Source organism: Ciconia boyciana, chromosome 20 (assembly GCF_034638445.1).
Source record: "Ciconia boyciana chromosome 20, ASM3463844v1, whole genome shotgun sequence".
Lineage (NCBI taxonomy): Eukaryota > Metazoa > Chordata > Aves > Ciconiiformes > Ciconiidae > Ciconia > Ciconia boyciana.
Genome location: NC_132953.1, coordinates 396650 through 415904, shown reverse-complemented (window position 1 = coordinate 415904; position 19255 = coordinate 396650). Strand labels below are relative to the sequence as shown.

The 19255-nt window shown below is 62.6% G+C and overlaps 1 protein-coding gene across 1 annotated transcript; it reads left to right on the top strand.

Annotated features, from left to right (window-relative positions):
* Positions 1-239: 239 nt before the first annotated feature.
* Positions 240-17857, top strand: ROBO3 (roundabout guidance receptor 3). The gene is made up of 26 exons (XM_072884842.1): positions 240-375; positions 3627-3953; positions 6319-6476; positions 6554-6674; positions 6757-6895; positions 8716-8843; positions 8926-9050; positions 9690-9861; positions 9956-10167; positions 11953-12034; positions 12119-12287; positions 12367-12533; positions 13147-13271; positions 13354-13573; positions 13651-13763; positions 13885-14056; positions 14180-14365; positions 14449-14575; positions 14655-14761; positions 14842-14994; positions 15152-15296; positions 15367-15534; positions 17111-17217; positions 17296-17373; positions 17453-17560; positions 17643-17857. The coding sequence occupies exons 1-26, from the start codon at positions 240-242 to the stop codon at positions 17855-17857; spliced, it is 3960 nt and encodes a 1319-aa protein (XP_072740943.1).
* The last annotated feature ends 1398 nt before the right edge of the window (positions 17858-19255 follow it).

Below are 19255 nucleotides of genomic sequence, written 5' to 3'. Positions count from 1 at the left end.
GCCGAGCCGAGCCGAGCTTAGCCGAGCCGAGCCAAGCCGAGCCGAGCCGAGCCGAGCCGAGCCGAGCCGGGTCGGACCGTGCTGAGCCGAGCCGAGCCGAGCCGAGCCGAGCCGGGTCGGACCGTGCTGAGCCGAGCCGAGCCGAGCCGAGCCGAGCCGAGCCGAGCCGAGCCGGGTCGGACCGTGCTGAGCCGAGCCGAGCCGAGCCGAGCCGAGCCGAGCCGAGCCGAGCGGCCGGGATGCTGCGGTACCTGCTGAAGACGCTGCTGCAGATGAACCTGTTCGCCGACTCGCTGGGGGCCGAAGGCTCCAACTCCTCCCAGCTCTTCCTCGGCATCAACCGCACCATCGCCGCCCTCCACCTCCCCGGTAACGGTACGTGGCCCCGGGTCCTGCTGTCCCCTTGTCCCGCTGTCCCCTTGTCCCGCTGTCCCCCTGTCTTGCTGGCCCGGGGTCCCCGGGATCCCCGGTTCTGGTCCAGCGGTGATGCTGGAAACAGCCCCCCAGGCGGGACCCCCCCGGCACCGTCCCCGCGTCCCCAGATCGTCCCCGTGTCCCCACTCTGGGACCTGCCCCGTGTCCCCAGTCTGGGAGCGAGCCCGTGTCCCCAAATCAGCCCCGTGTCCCCACTGTAGGACCGGCTCCGTGTCGCCGGTCCGTGAACCGGGAGCAATGCCCTGTCCCCAGATAGTCCCCGTGACCCCAAACTGGGACCAGCCCGGTGTCCCCAAATCGGGAGTGACCCTGTGTCCCCAAAGTGGCCCCTGGACCCCAAACCGGGACTGACCCCGTGTCCCCAAACCAGCCCCATGTCCCCAAATCCCAAACCGGGAGCAAACCCCCTGTTCCCAAACCAGCCCCGTGTCCCTACACCGACCCCCAGACCATGAACTGGGACTGAGCTGGTGTCCCCAAACTGTCCCCGTGTCCCTACATCAATCCCCAGACCCCAAACCGGGAGCGACCCCGTGTCCCCAAACTGTCCCTGTATCCCTGCATCAACCCCATGTCCCCAAACAGAGAGCGACCCGGTGTCCCCAAACTGTCCCCACACCAATCCCCAGACTCCAAACCAGGACCAGCCCCTGTCCCCAGATGGTCCCTGTGTCCCCACACTGACCCCCTGACTCTGAGCCGGGAGAGACCCCATGTCCCCAAACCAGCCCTGTGTCCCCAAGCCGATTCCCAGACCCCGAACTGGAACCGACCCATTGTCCCCAAACCAGCCCCGGTGTCCCCAAACCAAGCCCCAGACCCTGAGCCGGGAGAGACCCCATGTCCCCAAACCATCCCTGTGTCCCCAAACCATCCCCGTGTCCCTGAGCCATGAGGGACCCCGGTGTCTCCAAACTGTCCCTGTGTCCCCAGACCAACCCCTAGACCCTGAGCTGGGAGACACCCCGTGTCCCCAAACCAGCCCTGTGTCCCCAAACCGACCCCGTGTCCCCAAACCAGCCCTGTGTCCCCAAACCGACCCCGTGTCCCCAAACCAGCCCCGTGTCCCCAAACCAACCTTGTGTCCCCAAACCATCCCCGTGTCCCCAAACCGACCCCGTGTCCCCAAACCAGCCCCGTGTCCCCAAACCATCCCCGTGTCCCCAAACCAGCCCTGTGACCCCGAGCTGGGCCGTCCCGGGGGGGTGAGGGAGGGGGTGTCCACCTGCATTTTAAGCCCTTTTTGAGCTTTTCCCCTCTTTTTTAGCCTGAACTTCCCCCTCCGTTTGGCTCTGGGGGGCTGACCGGAGAGGGGGGGTCCCCCAAACCCCTGCGGGACCCCCTGCCCCGGCACAGCTGGCTCGTCCCAATTAGCCACTGGGCCCAGCTGCGGCCCCCTCAGCCCCCGCTGTGCCCACCCCACGCCCTCGCCACCCCACGGGGTACCCGGTACCCCGCAGCATCCCTCCCCGTCCCCATGGCAGCCGCATCCCGTCCCCATGGCAACCCATCCCACCCGCCCAGGGTGCCCCAAATCTCAGCCCCCCCTCCCCGCGCACCCCCTGATGCTTGGGAGCCGGGGCAGGAGCGCGCGTGCACGCGTGCGAACGCGGGGACACGCGCGTGGCGAGCGGGCGCGTCGATGCGTGGGGCTGCGTGCACGCGTGTGCGTGCGTGTGCGTGCGTGTGCAGCTGCGTGCATGCACACCCCTGCATGAACGCACGCGTGTGTGCGTGCGTGTCCATGAGTGCATGCATGCGTGCAGGCCCTCGCACGAAGGGACACACGCGTGCCTGCACCCGCGCGTGTGTCTCCAAATGCGTGCGTGCACGCCCCTGCATGGGTGCACACGCGTGTGTGCGCGCAGCCGGACTCGGTGACAGCGGTGACGCTCGGTGACCGCAGCCCCAGGTGCGGTGCCAGCCGTGGGTGGCACTGGGGACGCGGGTGGGCCCTGCCATCCCCACTCAGACCCCTGCATTAATGAGCATTAATGAGCCCAGCATTAACGAGCGCTCATTAATTCCCATGCCCTAGGGTGGGGATTTTCCTGGAACAGCCCCACAGACCCAATATGGGGGTTTTTTAACTTAAAATTAAGCGTTTTCTGCAACCTGGAGTTCCCAGCTCTGCTGCAGAAAACCATCGCTTGCAGCTGAGGGAAAAAATCCCCCTTTTTGAGGGAATTTAGCCCCAAACCCGTTTCCTCAGGGATGCCCAGTTGGAAACTGGGCAGAAAAGGGGCGTTACTGGGAGCGGAGCTGCTTTGTCCCCATGTCCTTGTCCCCTGGTGTGTCCGAGGTCCAACACCCTCCCAGTCCTGCTCCCACCCCACCAGCACCCACCCTGGACTGGAGAGGAGGGGGGGCGGGGGATGCACCGGGCTGAGACCTGGGCGCACTTCATCTCACCTCCTGGTGGGGAGAATACACTGGGCCGAGACCTGGCCACACTTCATCTCACCTTGTGGTCCTCTCACCTCCTGGGCAGATCGGGGTTACACTGGGCTGAGACCTGGCCACACTTCATCTCACCTCTTGGTCCTCTCACCTCCTGGGTGGATGGGGGTTACACCAGGCTGAGACCTGGCCACACTTCGTCTCACCTCCTGGGGGTGAGAATACATGGGGCTGAGACCTGGCCCCACTTCGTCTCACCTCCTGGGGCGAGAATACACCGGGCTGAGACCTGGCCACACTTCATCTCACCTCCTGGGGGGAGAATACATGGGGCTGAGACCTGGGCACACTTCATCTCACCTCCTGGGGGGAGAATACACCGGGCTGAGACCTGGGCACACTTCATCTCACCTCCTGGGGGGAGAATACACTGTGCTGAGACCTGGGCGCACTTCATCTCACCTCCTGGGGGGAGAATACATGGGGCTGAGACCTGGGCGCACTTCATCTCACCTCCTGGGGGGAGAATACACCGGGCTGAGACCTGGGCACACTTCATCTCACCTCCTGGGGGGAGAATACATGGGGCTGAGACCTGGGCGCACTTCATCTCACCTCCTGGGGGGAGAACACACCGGGCTGAGACCTGGCCACACTTCATCTCACCTCCCGGTCACCAAGCGAAGCAGGTGATGGTGCCAGGCAGGCGCCCTGCAAGCCGATGGAGGACGCTCAGCCCCCTGGGCGGGGGGGGGCGGTGGCGACCACCCCCCCTGTTATTTTTTACGCAGAGTCGCACCCTCAGCCGGCGGACACGGCGCCCCGCATCGTGGAGCACCCCACGGATCTCCTGGTCTCCAAGGGGGAACCGGCCACCCTGAGCTGCAAGGCCGAAGGCCGCCCGTCCCCGGCGGTGGAGTGGTACAAAGACGGGGAGCGGGTGGAGACGGACCGCGAGGACCCCCGCTCCCACCGCACCCTGCTGCCGGGGGGGTCCCTCTTCTTCCTCCGCATCCTCCACGGCCGGCGGGGGAAGCCCGACGAGGGGGTCTACGTCTGCGTGGCCAGGAATTACCTGGGGGAGGCCACCAGCAGGAACGCCTCCCTGGAGGTGGCCGGTGAGTCCCTGGGCTTGGGGGGCCGGGGATTTGGGGGGGCTGGCGGAGTGGGGGCGAGGGGGTGCAGCCCCCCCCGGCCGGGGGCTGCTGGGTGGAGAGGAGTGGGGAGAAGGGAGAAGCATGGAGAAGGGGTGGAAAGGAACCGGGAAGAAGCGCGGAGAAGGGGGAATAACTGGGAATGAAAGGCAAGCGGCGCCAAGAAATGCCGAGAAACGCAAATAACTGGAAAAGAGTGAGAATAAGGGACAAGAAACGAGAATACGTAAAAAGGAATGAGAATCCGGGGAAAGGAGGGAAAAGAATGGGGAACGAGGGAAAAGAAGTGCAAAGAAATGCGAAGGAGTGGAAACAAAGGAGAAGAAGGGAAAATAGGAGAATTTAAGTGAAAAGAAATGAGAATAAGTTAAAATAAGAGAAATTAAGTGAAAATAAGTGAGAGTAAGTAGAAATAAACAAGAATCCACGAAAAGAAGTGAAAAGAAAGAAGTGAAAGGAAGTGGGAAGAAATGAAAATAACTGAAAATAAGTTGAAATAATTGGAAATAAGTTCAAATAAATTAAAAGAAGGAAAAATAATTGGAAATAACTGGAAATAACTGCAAATAATGGGAAATAAATGAGAATAAGTGAAAATATCTCAAAGTAAAAACAAATGAGGTTAAGTGAAAATAAACAAGAATCCATGAAAAGAAGTGAAAAGAAGTGGAAATAAATGAGAGTAAGTGAAAAGAAATGACAAGAAGTGAAAGTAAGTGAGAAGAAATGAAAATAAGTGAAAATAAATGGAAATAAGTTAAAATAGGTGGAAATAAGTTAAAATAATTGAAAATAAGTGAAAATCATTGGAAATAAATGAAAAGAAACAAAGTGAAAAGAAATTAAAGTAAGTGAAAACAGCTAAAAATAAATGAAAATAAGTGAAAATAATTGAAAATAATGAGTGGGGAAAAGAAAATAATTGAAATAACTGAAAATAATTGAAAAAAATAAGTGGAAAAAAAGGAAAATCATTGAAAATAAATGAAAAGAAGTGAAAATAAATTAAAATAAGTGAAAATAACTGAAAACAAGTGAAAATAACTGAAAATAAGTGACAATAAGTGAAAATAAATGCAAATGAGTAAAAACAAGTGAAAATAACTGAAAACAAGTGAAAATAACTGAAAATAAGTGAAAATAACTGAAAATAAGTGAAAATAAGTAAAAATAACAAGTGGAAAAAAGAAAATAGTTGAAAATAAATGAAAATAAGTAAAAATAAGTGCAAATAACTGAAAATAAGTGAAAATAAGTGGAAATAACTGAAAATAAGTGAAAATAAGTGAAAATAACTGAAAATAAGTACAAATAACTGAAAATAACAAGTGGAAAAAAGAAAATAGTTGAAAATAAGTGAAAATAAGTGCAAATAACTGAAATGACAAGTGCAAATAAGTGCAAATAAGTGAAAATAAGTGCAAATAACTGAAAATAACAAGTGGAAATAAGTAAAAATAAGTGAAAATAAGTGAAAATAACAAGTGGAAATAAGTAAAAATAAGTGCAAATAACTGAAAATAAGTGAAAATAAGTGAAAATAACTGAAAATAAGTGAAAATAAGTGAAAATAACAAGTGGAAATAAGTGAAAATAAGTGAAAATAACAAGTGGAAAAAAGAAAATAGTTGAAAATAAATGAAAATAAGTAAAAATAAGTGCAAATAACTGAAAATAAGTGAAAATAAGTGCAAATAACTGAAAATAACAAGTGGAAATAAGTGAAAATAAGTGAAAATAACAAGTGGAAATAAGTAAAAATAAGTGAAAATAAGTGAAAATAACAAGTGGAAATAAGTAAAAATAAGTGCAAATAACTGAAAATAGCAAGTGGAAAAAAGAAAATAGTTGAAAATAAGTGAAAATAAGTGCAAATAACTGAAAATAACAAGTGGAAATAAGTAAAAATAAGTGAAAATAAGTAAAAATAAGTGAAAATAACTGAAAATAAGTGAAAATGAGTGCAAATAACTGAAAATGACAAGTGGAAATAAGTAAAAATAAGTGAAAATAAGTGAAAATAAGTGAAAATAAGTGAAAATAGCAAGTGGAAATAAGTAAAAATAAGTGAAAATAAGTGAAAATAAGTGAAAATAAGTGCAAATAACTGAAAATAGCAAGTGGAAATAAGTAAAAATAAGTGAAAATAAGTGAAAATAAGTGAAAATAAGTGCAAATAGCTGAAAATAGCAAGTGGAAAACAGAAAATGGTTGAAAATAAGTGAAAATAAGTGCGAGTACCCGAGGCCAGTGAGCGGGAGCGCGGGGCCCGGCCCGGCGGGGGGGGCAGGGACGGGGCCACTGAGGCGGGGCCCGTGTCGTGCCCCAGTGCTGCGGGACGATTTCCGGCAGCCCCCCGGGGACGCGGCGGTGGCGGTGGGCGAGCCGGCCGTCCTGGAGTGCGTCCCCCCCCGCGGCCACCCCGAGCCCAGCGTCTCCTGGAAGAAGAACGGCGCCCGGCTCAGCGACAAGGACGAGCGCCTGACGGTGAGGGATACGGGGGGGTGTCCCCAAACCGGGGCTGGGCTCAGCCCCCGCCCCGGCTGAGCTGGGCTGCCCCGCAGATCCGCGGTGGGAAGCTGATGGTGGCCAGCGCCCGCAAGAGCGATGCCGGCGTCTACGTCTGCGTGGCCACCAACGTGGTGGGGGAGAGGGACAGCGACCCGGCCGAGCTGGTGGTCTTCGGTGCGTGGGGACGGGGAACGTCGTGTCTGGGGCGGGGGGGGGGCGGGCGCCCTCCCGGCGGGGCTGACGGCCGCCCCCGCAGAGCGCCCGGCCTTCGGCAAGAGGCCCGGCAACCAGGCGGTGCTGCTGGAGGGGACGGCGGAGTTTCCCTGCGAGGCGGTGGGGGACCCGCGGCCGGCCGCTCGCTGGCGCAAGGAGGAGGGCGAGATGCCGGCGGGACGGTAAGCGGCGGGCGAGGGGGCTGGCGCGGTGCGGGCCGGGGCCGGGGCCGGGGCCGGGGCCGGGGCGGTGTCTGCGGCACGGCCGGGGGGCGTCGCCGCGAGCCGGCCCGGGGCGCTCGGAGAATCTGGCAGCCTCGCTGCAGCCCGCGCCGCCGTCGCATCCCGCGTCCCCACTGCATCCCACATCCCCATCCCACCACACCCCATCCCATCCCACCCCACCCCACCCCAAACCACCCCATCCCATCCCATCCCATCCCACCCCACCCCAAACCACCCCATCCCACCCCACCCCACCCCATCCCATTCCCATCCCATCCCATCCCACCCCACCCCATCCCATCCCATCCCCATCCCATCCCATCCCACCCCACCCCATCCCACCCACCCCATCCCATCCCATCCCATCCCATCCCATCCCATCCCACCCCATCCCACCCCAAACCACCCCATCCCATCCCCATCCCACCCCACCCCACCCCACCCCATGCCATCCCCATCCCATCCCATCCCATCCCATCCCACCCCATCCCACCCCACCCCATCCCATCCCCACCCCACCCCACCCCACCCCATCCCATCCCACCCCATCGCATCCCATCCCCATCCCCATCCCATCCCATCCCATCCCACCCCACCCCATCCCATCCCCATCCCACTCCACCCCACCCCATCCCCATCCCATCCCATCCCCATCCCCTCCCCATTCCCATCCCATCCCACCCCACCCCACCCCACCCCATCCCATCCCCATCCCCTCCCCATCCCCATCCCATCCCATCCCACACCACCCCATCCCATCCCCATCCCACCCCACCCCACCCCACCCCCACCCCATCCCATCCCCATCCCATCCCATCCCATCCCATCCCACCCCATCCCCATCCCATCCCACCCCACCCCACCCCAAACCACCCCATCTCCATCCCATCCCCATCCCATCCCATCCCATCCCACCCCACCCCAAACCACCCCATCCCACCCCACCCCACCCCAAACCACCCCATCCCATCCCCATCCCACCCCACCCCACCCCACCCCATCCCATCCCCATCCCCATCCCATCCCATCCCACCCCATCCCACCCCACCCCAAACCACCCCATCCCATCCCATCCCATCCCACCCCATCCCACCCCACCCCATCCCATCCCCATCCCCACCCCATCCCATCCCATCCCATCCCCATCCCATCCCACCCCACCCCATCCCATCCCCATCCCATCCCATCCCATCCCACCCCACCCCAAACCACCCCATCCCACCCCACCCCACCCCAAACCACCCCATCCCATCCCCATCCCCATCCCATCCCATCCCATCCCACCCCACCCCAAACCACCCCATCCCACCCCACCCCACCCCAAACCACCCCATCCCATCCCCATCCCACCCCACCCCACCCCACCCCATCCCATCCCCATCCCCATCCCATCCCATCCCACCCCATCCCACCCCACCCCAAACCACCCCATCCCATCCCATCCCATCCCATCCCATCCCATCCCATCCCATCCCATCTCATCCCACCCCACCCCATCCCATCCCCATCCCCACCCCATCCCATCCCATCCCATCCCATCCCCATCCCATCCCACCCCACCCCATCCCATCCCCATCCCATCCCATCCCATCCCATCCCACCCCACCCCACCCCCCACCCCACCCCAAACCACCCCATCCCACCCCACCCCACCCCACCCCATCCCATCCCCATCCCCATCCCATCCCACCCCACCCCACCCCACCCCATCCCACCCCCCCAGCACCCTCCTGGCACCCAGCCCCCTGCCGGTCGGTGGCCTGGCGGGGTCCCCCCAGGTGGGAGGTGCTGCCCGACAACACCCTGCGGATCAGCCGGCTGCGGCCCGAGGACGAGGGCACCTACACCTGCGTGGCCGACAACAGCGTGGGCAGGTCGGAGGCGTCGGGCACCCTCACCGTGCACGGTAAGGGGGGGTCCCCGAGGAGCACCCAAGGGTGCTGGCAAAGCGGCCGGGCGAGCCCTTTTCTCTCCCCGCGCCGCGGCAGTGCCCCCCCAGCTCGTCACCGGGCCCCGCGACCAGAGCGTCACCCCCGGGCAGAGCGTCACCTTCCAGTGCCAGAGCAGGGGCAACCCGCCGCCCGCCGTGTTTTGGCAGAAGGAGGGTAGCCAGGTGGGTGCCCGTCCCTGTCCCCCCATCCCTGTCCCCGTCCCTGTCCCCGTCCCCATCCCTGTCACTATCCCTGTCCCTGTCCCCATCCATGTTCCTGTCCCTGTCCCCGTCCCCGTCCCTGTGCCCATCCCTGTTCCTGTCCCTGTCCCCATCCCCAGCCCATCCCATCCCCATCCCTGTGCCCATCCCTGTCACTATCCCTGTCCCTGTCCCCATCCCTGTCCCCTCCCTGTCCCTGTCCCCATCTCTGTCCCCATCCCATCCCTGTGCCCTCCCTGTCCCTGTCCCCATCTCTGTCCCCATCCCATCCCTGTCCCCTCCCTGTCCCTGTCCCCATCTCTGTCCCCATCCCTGTCCCCTCCCTGTCCCTGTCCCCATCTCTGTCCCCATCCCATCCCTGTCCCTGTCCCCATCCCCAGCCCATCCCATCCCCATCCCTGTCCCCATCCTTGTCCCCTTTCCTGTCCCATCCTGTCCCCATCCCCATTCCTGTCCCCATCCTGTCCCCATTCCTATCACCTTCCCCATCCCATCTCATCCCATCCCCATCCCTGTCCCCATCCTGTCTCCGTCCCATCCCATCCCCTCCACCGTCCTCCCCCACTCAGCAGCCCTCTGCACCCCTCCCTTCCCCCCCAGACCCTGCTGGTCCCCGGCCAGCCCCCGCACCCCACCGGCCGCTTTTCGGTGAGCCCCGGCGGTGCCATCACCATCGCCGACGTGCAGCCCGCCGACGCCGGCTATTACCTGTGCCAGGCCATCAGCGTGGCCGGCAGCGTCCTGGCCAAGGCGCGGCTGGAGGTGGAAGAGGGTGAGTCCCGCGCCGGCAGAGAACGGGTGCTTTTGGTGCACGAGTGGCACCAAACCCGAGGAATGCCCGGTTTTTCCCCATCTCTTCACCGTAGTGCCGGCTCAGCACCGACCGCCGGTGATCCGCCGGGGTCCCGCTAACCGGACGGTGCTGCCGGTGGGGGCCACGGCGCGGTTGCCGTGCTGGGTGTGGGGCGGTGACCCCCCGGCCAGCGTGGGGTGGCTGAAGGACGGGAGCGCCCTGGTGGGTGCCCAGCCCCGTGCCAGCCTGCTGGAGAACGGCACCCTGCAGATCACCGGCCTCCGGGTGAGCCGGCCCGGCGCGGGGGCTCAGGGCACCCACCTCGGGGGCACCCACCTCGGGGGCCACCCATGGGGCAGCACTGCAGGGATGGGAGGGGCTCCAGGGGGTGGTGAGGGGGTGGTGGGTGCAAGGGATGGTGGGTGCTCAGGGTGGTGGGTGCAAAGGGCAATGGGTGCTCAGGGTGGTAGGCGCAACAAGTGGTGGGTGCTCAGGATGGTGGGTGCTCAGGGGGTGGGTGCTCAGGGGGTGGGTGCAAAGGGGATGGGTGCTCAGGGCGATGGGTGCTCAGGGTGATGGGTGCTCAGGGGATGGGTGCTCAGGATGGTGGGTGCTCAGGGGGTGGGTGCAAAGGGGATGGGTGGTCAGGGTGATGGGTGCTCAGGGGATGGGTGCTCAGGATGGTGGGTGCTCCGGGTGATGGGTGCTCTGGGTGATGGGTGCTCAGGGTGGTGGGTGCTCAGGGTGGTGGGTGCAAAGGGGATGGGTGCTCAGGGTGATGGGTGCTCAGGATGGTGCTCAGGGTGGTGGGTGCTCAGGATGGTGGGTGCTCAGGGTGGTGGGTGCTCAGGGGATGGGTGCTCAGGGCAATGGGTGCTCAGGGTGATGGGTGCTCAGGGGATGGGTGCAAAGGGGATGGGTGCTCAGGATGGTGGGTGCTCAGGGTGATGGGTGCTCAGGATGGTGGGTGCTCAGGGTGGTGGGTGCTCAGGGGATGGGTGCTCAGGGCAATGGGTGCTCAGGGTGATGGGTGCTCAGGGGATGGGTGCAAAGGGGATGGGTGCTCAGGATGGTGGGTGCTCAGGGTGATGGGTGCTCAGGGTGATGGGTGCTCAGGGCGATGGGTGCTCAGGATGGTGCTCAGGGGGTGGGTGCTCAGGGGGTGGGTGCTCAGGGTGGTGGGTGCTCAGGGTGGTGGGTGCAAAGGGGATGGGTGCTCAGGGCAATGGGTGCTCAGGGTGATGGGTGCTCAGGGGATGGGTGCAAAGTGGATGGGTGCTCAGGGTGATGGGTGCTCAGGGTGGTGGGTGCAAATGGGATGGGTGCTCCGGGTGATGGGTGCTCCGGGTGATGGGTGCTCCGGGTGATGGGTGCTCAGGGCAATGGGTGCTCAGGGTGATGGGTGCTCAGGGGATGGGTGCTCAGGATGGTGGGTGCTCCGGGTGATGGGTGCTCAGGTGATGGGTGCTCAGGGGTGATGGGTGCTCAGGATGGGTGCAAAGGGGATGGGTGCTCAGGATGGTGGGTGCTCAGGGTGATGGGTGCTCAGGGTGATGGGTGCTCAGGGCGATGGGTGCTCAGGATGGTGCTCAGGGGGTGGGTGCTCAGGGGGTGGGTGCTCCGGGTGGTGGGTGCTCAGGGTGATGGGTGCAAAGGGGATGGGTGCTCAGGGCGATGGGTGCTCAGGATGGTGCTCAGGGGGTGGGTGCTCAGGGGGTGGGTGCTCAGGGTGATGGGTGCTCAGGGGATGGGTGCAAAGGGGATGGGTGCTCAGGGTGATGGGTGCTCAGGGTGGTGGGTGCTCCGGGTGGTGGGTGCAAAGGGGATGGGTGCTCAGGGCAATGGGTGCTCAGGGTGATGGGTGCTCAGGGAATGGGTGCAAAGGGGATGGGTGCTCCGGGTGGTGGGTGCTCAGGATGGTGGGTGCTCAGGGGGTGGGTGCTCAGGGTGATGGGTGCTCAGGGAATGGGTGCAAAGGGGATGGGTGCTCCGGGTGGTGGGTGTTCAGGGTGGCGGGTGCCGAGGTGACGGGTGCTCAGGGTGATGGGGCAGGAGCTCTTCCCCCCGCAGGTGACGGACTCCGGGCACTACGAGTGCGTGGCCACCAGCTCGGCAGGTGAGGCACGCTGGGGCGGCTCCTTGGAGGTGCAAGGTGGGTCACGGGGACGTCACCGCGCCAGGGACGCTGTGGCACTGGGGGCAAAGCCACCCCAGACCTCCACACATCTCCCCACAGATGAAGGATTCAGCCTCTCCCTGCCGTCCCCCGAGCCCGGCGTCCTCCCCAGGCCACCCTCCACCCCCGTGGTCACCAACGTCACCAAAAGCAGTGTCACCCTGAGCTGGAAAGGGAATGAAGACGGCAGTGACACCGATGTCACCTCCTACATCGTGGAGGCTTTCAGGTATCACACAAGCGTCCTCTCTGGGTGCAGGGGAGACGGGGTGGCCCAGTGCCACCCCGTCACCCCTGTCCCCCAGCAGCCAGGCGGCGGGTGGCCCATGGCAGACGGTGGCGACCAACGTGGAGGGTGAGACCCACACGGTGAGCGGCCTCGTCCCCGACACCGTCTACCTCTTCTTGGTGCGGGCGGTCAACGCCTACGGGCTCAGCGACCCCAGCGGCGTCTCGGAGCCCGTGCGCACCCAAGGTGAGACCTGGCGGTGACATCGGCAGAGGTCTCCATGGACCCACCACCCTTGCGTGCATCCCCAGTTGGTGACACCAATGGAGGTTCCCATGGACCCACCACCCTTGGGTGCATCCCTGCTTGGTGACACCAGTGGAGGTGTCCATGCACCCACCACCCTTGGGTGCATCCCCAGTTAGTGACACCAATAGAGGTGCCCATGGACCCACCACCCTTGGGTGCATCCCCACTTGGTGACACCAGTGGAATCGCCCAAGGACCCACCACCCTCGGGTGCATCCCTGCCCAGTGATGCTGATGGAGGTGCCCATGGACCCACCACCCTTCGATGCATCCCCAGTTGGTGACACCAATGGAGGTGTCCACGTACCCACCACCCTTGGGTGCGTCCCTGCTTAGCGATGCTGCTGGAGGTGTCCGTGCACCCAAAACTTTTGGGTTTATCCCTGCCCAATGATGCCAATGGAGGTTCCCATGGTCCCACCACCCTTGGGTGCATCCCCACTTGGTGACACCAGTGGAGGTGGCAATGCACCCACCACCCTTGGGTGCATCCCCGCCCAGTGATGCCGATGGAGGTGCCCATGGACCCACCACCCTCTCATGCTTCCAGCAGACGCCAGCCCCACGCAGCAAGGGCTGGACCCCGAGCAGGTGCAGCGGGAGCTGGCACAAGTGGCCGTGCACCTACAGGAACCCGTGGTGGTGCCACCAGGCGCCGTCCGCCTCTCCTGGACCGTGAGTGCCGCGCCGCGCTGCCGGTTCCGGGCTCCCGGTGCCAAGCATCCCCCTCCATCCCACCCTTCCCTTGGGTCCCCAGGTGGAGCGCCAAGCGCCCTTCCTTCAGGGTTACCGGGTGCTGTACCGGCGGCGCGGTGGGCGCTGGGAGGAGGCGCGGGTGGTGCAGGCACCGGGGGAGCGGGGGGCCCTGCTCACCGAGTTGCGCCGGGGCCAGGACTACGAGGTCAAGGTCCGCCCCTACTTCCATCACCTCCACGGCCCCGACAGCACCGTGCGAGCCCTGCGCACCCCCGAGGCGGGTGAGTGCGGGGTTGGAGGGACGGCGGGGGTCCCCAGGGACACCCTGGAGGTGACACCCCACATGTCCCCATGGTAGCCCCCAGCGGCCCGCCGCGAGCCGTCAGCGTGGCCGGTAACGGCACTAGCGTCCGCATCTCGTGGCAGCCACCGCCGCCGGCTGAGCAGAACGGCGTCATCCGTGATTACCGGGTAAGGGCGGGTGGCAGCGGGGACGTGGCAGGTCCCCTCTGTCCCCCACGACAGCGTGTCATGGTGTCCCCATGGGTGTCCCATGATCTGGTGCTTGGGCAACATGTTCCCCCGCCCCCAGATCTGGTGCTTGGGCAACGAGAGCCGCTTCCACATCAACCAGAGCGTGGAGGGGACAGTGCTGGCGACGGTGCTGCGGGGACTGGTCCCTGGCGTCCCTTACCACGCCGAAGTTGCTGCCGCCACCGGTGCCGGGGTGGGCGCCCGCAGCGCCCCCGTCCCCATCCGCATCGGTGAGTCCCTCGTCACTGCCGCGCACCCGTGGGTGGGGGGGTGACAGGGGTCACCCCAGTGCTGGGGACGGCTTCTCGGCACCCCTGCCGGTGTGTCCCCCCCTTTCCCCATGTCGCTTGCAGCCCCCCCGGCGGAGCAGGATGCAGGGCCGGCGGGCGGGAGCAGCGTGGCCGAGCGTTTGGCCGAGGTGGCCAGGCAGCCGGCCTTCATCGCCGGCGTTGGCGGCGCTTGCTGGGTCATCCTCGCCGCTCTCGCCGCTTGGCTTTACGGCCGCCGCCGGAGGAAGAAAGAGTTGAGCCACTTCGCCGGTACGGGGGGTGCTACCCCTGGGACCCCCCCCCACCCCGGCACCCATCACCCCACCAACCACCCACCGCCTCTCTCTTTACAGCATCCTTCGCCTATATGCCCACCGGTAAGCCTATAGGTGCCGCGGGGTCCCGGCGTGGCCCCTCGCCGCCCTCACCCCCACCTCTTTCCGCAGTCGCCTTCCCGGCTCCGGTGCGCGGCAGCCCCAGGTAACCCCCCGGTATCCCTCCCCCTCCCCGGGACCCCCAGCGCTGACCGCCGGCATCCCTTCACCCCGTCTCCTTGCAGGGCAGCCACCGGCGGTGGTTATCCGTGGCTGGCGGACGCGTGGCGCGGCGGCGGTGGCGCAGCCGGTGCCGCCAGTTGCTTGGGGACCACCGAGAGATACTACAATGGTGAGGGGTCGTCATGGGGATGGGTGGCTTGGGTTGAGGGGGTCTTGGTCAGCCCTGACAGTGCCGGCCGCCCTCCGCAGACGCCGGTATCACCCGTTACATCGCCCAGACGGAGCAATTTGGGGGAGGGTCCGGCGAGGGGCCGGTTTACAGCACTATCGAGGCAGGCGGTGAGGAGCTCCGCACCTTCCCCCGTCCCTTCTCGCAGCATGGGACCCCCTATCCCGGTGGGGGTCCCCAGCCGATGGATGCCCCTGCCCCCCAGGTGCCACGCGGCCGGGCTGAGCACGGTAGGGCGGTGGGACGGGTGGGGGGAAACATGGGTGCCGGTGGCGCGGTCCCTGCCCCGCAGCCCCCCCCCGGCATCCTTCCTCACCGCAGGGGCCAAAGGGAAGAAGCTGGGGCAAGCGGTGAAACCGCCGGTGGTGAGCTGGACGGAGCTGCTGCCCCCGCCGCCCTCAGCCAGCGAGCTCAGCCGGTGCACCCAGGAGGAGGAGGAGGAGGAGGAGGATGAAGAGGAAGAAGCAGCCAGCGGGTGAGTGTGGGTGGCTGGGGGGCCGGGGCATGCTGGCCCCAGCACCCACCCTGTGGCCCCCACCTCTCAGGTTGGGGACAGAGGAGTGGTACCCCAGTGAGGATGTCCCCTGTGCCACCGCCGCATCCTCACCCGCCGCCTCCTCCGGCTGCCGGTCCACTGCCACGCTGACGCCATCGCCCCGTGCCACTGAGGACATCCCTCGCCTCCGTGACTTCGATAGCCCCCGCCTGCCCCGGTAGGAGATGGACCTCCCTTGGTCCAGCTGTGCCATCGCGGTCTGGATGTCCCATCATGGTCCGGATGTCCCATTGGGATCTGGATGTCCCACCATGGTCCGGGTGTCCCATCACAATCCAGCCATGTTGTCATGATCTGACCTTGCCATGCCATCATGGTCTGACTGTGTCATTGGGGTCCAGATGTCTCACAGGGGTCCGGATGTCCCACTGGGCTCCAGATGTCCCACCATGGTCCAGATGTCCCATCACAATCCAGCCATGTTGTCATGATCCAGCCCTGCTGTGCCATCATGATCCGGCCATGCCATTGGGGTCTGGAGGTCCCATTGGGGTCTGGAGGTCCCATCAGGGTCTGGATGTCCCACCATGGTCCGGATGTCCCATCGCAATCCAGCCATGTTGTCACCATCTGGCCCTGCTGTGCCATCGTGGTCCGGCCATGCCACTGGAGTCCGGATGTCCCACTGGGGTCCAGATGTCCCACTGGGGTCTGGACGTCCCATCACCATCCAGCTGTGTTGTCCTGATCCAGCCCTGCTGTGCCATCATGGCCAGGCCATGCCATTGGGGTCTGGATGTCCCATTGGGCTCCGGATGTCCCACCATGGTCCAGATGTCCCATCACAATCCAGCCATGTTGTCATGATCCAGCCCTGCTGTGCCATCATGGCCCAGCCATGCCATTGGGGTCTGGAGGTCCCATTGGGGTCTGGAGGTCCCATCAGGGTCCAGATGTCCCACTGCAATCCAGTCACGTTGTCATGATCTGGCCCTGCCGTGCCATTGTGGTCCGGCCACGCCATCAGGGTCCAGATGTCCCATTGGCCTCTGGATGTCCCACCATGGTCCAGATGTCCCTTTGTGATCCATCCATGTTGTCACCATCCATCCCTGCTGTCCGCTTGCGCTCTGGCCATGACGTCATGATCCATCCGTGTTGCCGTGGGCTGGCTGTGGCGTGACAATCCAGCTGTGCCATCACGAAACGTCTGCGCCGTCACCAGCTGGCTGGGACATCGCCATCCAGCTGTGCTGTCGTGGCCCGGCTCTGCCACGATCCAGAGGTGCCATCGCAATCCAGCTGTGCCATCGCAACCCTAGCATGCCGCTGCGACGCAGATGTGGCATCAGGGGCCAGCTGTGCCGTTGCGACCCAGATGTGCTTCGATCCAGCTGTGTGGTTGCGATCCAGCTGTGTGGTTGCGATCCAGCTGTGCGGTTGCGATCCAGATGTGCGATTGCGATCCAGCTCAGCAGTTGTCGTCCAGCTGTGCCGTTGTGAGCCAGCCGTGCCATCGCAACCCTGCCGTGCAGCTGTGATCCAGCTGTGGCCCTGCCACCCCGCTGTGCCACTGCACTCGCCCAGCTGCCATCCAGCTGTGGCACCGCCCTCCAGCTGTGATGCTGCAGCCCACCCGTGCCATTGCCATCCAGCTGTGCCACCACCACACGGCTTCCCCCTCCTCCGCCACAGCACGGCACTGGGGGGGTCGTGCCAGCACCGCGGAGGCCACCAAGCCCCCCACCCCGCTCCCCCCACCCCAGCTTCACCCCGCACCCCCTTTTTGCCAGGAGACCCCCCCACGGTGCCAGCACCCCCCTGCGCGCACCCAGCCCCCCTCCGACTCCGGATGCCGGCGAGGGCCACCCGCCCCGAGCCCGCCGCCCTCCCGGCACAGGTGAGCCCTTGGGGGCCATTTTGGGTGGGTGGGGGGCTCGCCGGCTGGGGGGGGGGCTGACACCGCCATCACCCCCAGGGAAAACCCGCGGGGAGACCCCGAAAAGGCGTCCGAAGCCCAAATGCAGCCGCTACCGCCAAGAAAAGCAGCCAGGAGGTGAGTGGGGGGGGAAAAATGGGGGGGTCCAGTGGGGGGTCTAGGGGGGGCTCAGCCCTCTCCTCCCTCTCCGCCGCAGACCTGCCGCCGCCGCCGCTGCCACCGCCGGGTGAGACGCCCGGCCCCTCGCCGGAGCGGGAGCCGAGTGGGGCCGAGCGCAAGGTCACCCATCGCCCACCCCGTGGTGGTAAGCTGGAGCCGCTGACCATGTGCCAAAGAGATTGGGGGGGTGTCACCGCCGAACCCCAACCTTGTCCCCTCCCTCGCAGACGAGGTCATCCCCTACGGCAAACCCTCCTGCCTGCCCCGCGGTCAGGTGTCCGGCAGCTGCTCCACGACGGGCAGCGTCTCGTCCCGCGGCTCCACCGGGTCCCGTGGCCATGGCTCGGGGCGCAGCCGGACGCCAGGGGACCGCGGTGAAGGGACCGGCCATCGCCGCCGCCCGGGTCCCCCATTTCCCTGCCCGTCGCAGGAGAAGCGATGAAGCGGAGGGCGAGCCGGTGGCAGGGTTGGGGACACGGGGAAGGGGACGTGGGGGGGACTGGGGGATGCTCTTTAATTTCTGAGTGGCACCACGTAAACAGGGTTGCACAGAGCCAGCGGCGGTGGGCAGCAGGGCGAGCGGGGGACGACGATGCTCGGGGGGGGGGACACAAGGGCAGTCAGGATGGACAAGGACGCTTGGGAGGGACAAGGGTGCTCGGGAGGGACAAGGATGCTCAGGGAGGGGGACAAGAAGGATGCTCAGGGAGGGATGAGGACCCTGGGGACAAGGACAATCGGGAGGGATGAGGATGCTTGAAGAAGGATGAGGATGCTTGGGGAGGCCGAGGACAGTCACTAGGGATGAAGACGCTGGGGAGGGACAAGGATGCTCAGGGAGGGATGAGGACCCTGGGGACAAGGACAGTTGGGAGGGACGAGGACACTCAGGAGGAATGAGGATGCTTGGGGAGGCCGAGGACAGTCACTAGGGACGAGGACCCTGGGGAGGGACAAGGAGGATGCTCAGGGAGGGATGAGGACCCTGGGGACAAGGACAGTTGGGAGGGACGAGGATACTTGAGGAAGGATGAGGATGCTTGGGGAGGCCAAGAAGAGTCACTAGGGACGAGGACGCTGGGGAGGGACGAGGGCGCTGGGGAGGGATGAGGAGGATGCTCAGGTGGGGCGAGGACCCTGGGGACAAGGACATTTGGGAGGGACGAGGGCGCTGGGGGGCGACAAGGACATTTGAGAGGGACGAGGGCGCTGGGGAGGGACGAGGATGGCTGGGAGGGATGAGGACAATTGGGGGGATGAGCATACATGGGAGGGACAAGGACAAGGACACTGCGGAGGGATGAAGGTGCTGGGGAGGGACAAGGAATTTTGGAGGACAAGGACGCCTGGGGGGATGAGGACACTGGGGAAGGACGAGGATGCCCAAGGGCTGAAGATCACTGGGGGGAAGAGGACACCTGGGAAAGACGAGGTCGTTTGGGAGGGACAAGGACAGCAGGGAGGGACGAGGAGGATGGTTGCAGGGGGATGAGGATGGTGGGAGGGATGAGGAGACCTGGCGGGGGGTGAGGACAGTTGGGGAAGGATGAGGATGCTCAGGAGGGATAAAGGCCTTGGGGATGAGGATGGTTAGGAGGGATGAGGACACTCGGAGGGGGCACAAGGACATTCAGGAAGGACAAGGTGGCTTGGGAGGGATGAGGACACTTGGGAGGGCCAAAGATGGTCGAGGTGGGGCAAGGATGCTGAGGAAGGATGCAGACAGTCAGGAAGGACAAGGACAGTCAGAAGGAACGAGAACGGTCAATGGGGATGAGGACGGTCGGAGGGACAATGACCCTGGGGAAGGACAAGGACACTTGAGATGGACAACAGTGCT

Coding starts and splice junctions, on each gene's coding strand:
- ROBO3 (XM_072884842.1), top strand. CDS start 240: ATGCTGCGGTACCTGCTGAAGACGCTGCTGCAGATGAACCTGTTCGCC. Junction 13,764..13,884: donor GCGTCATCCGTGATTACCGG/GTAAGGGCGGGT, acceptor CCCCGCCCCCAG/ATCTGGTGCTTGGGCAACGA. Junction 17,561..17,642: donor CCATCGCCCACCCCGTGGTG/GTAAGCTGGAGC, acceptor CCTCCCTCGCAG/ACGAGGTCATCCCCTACGGC.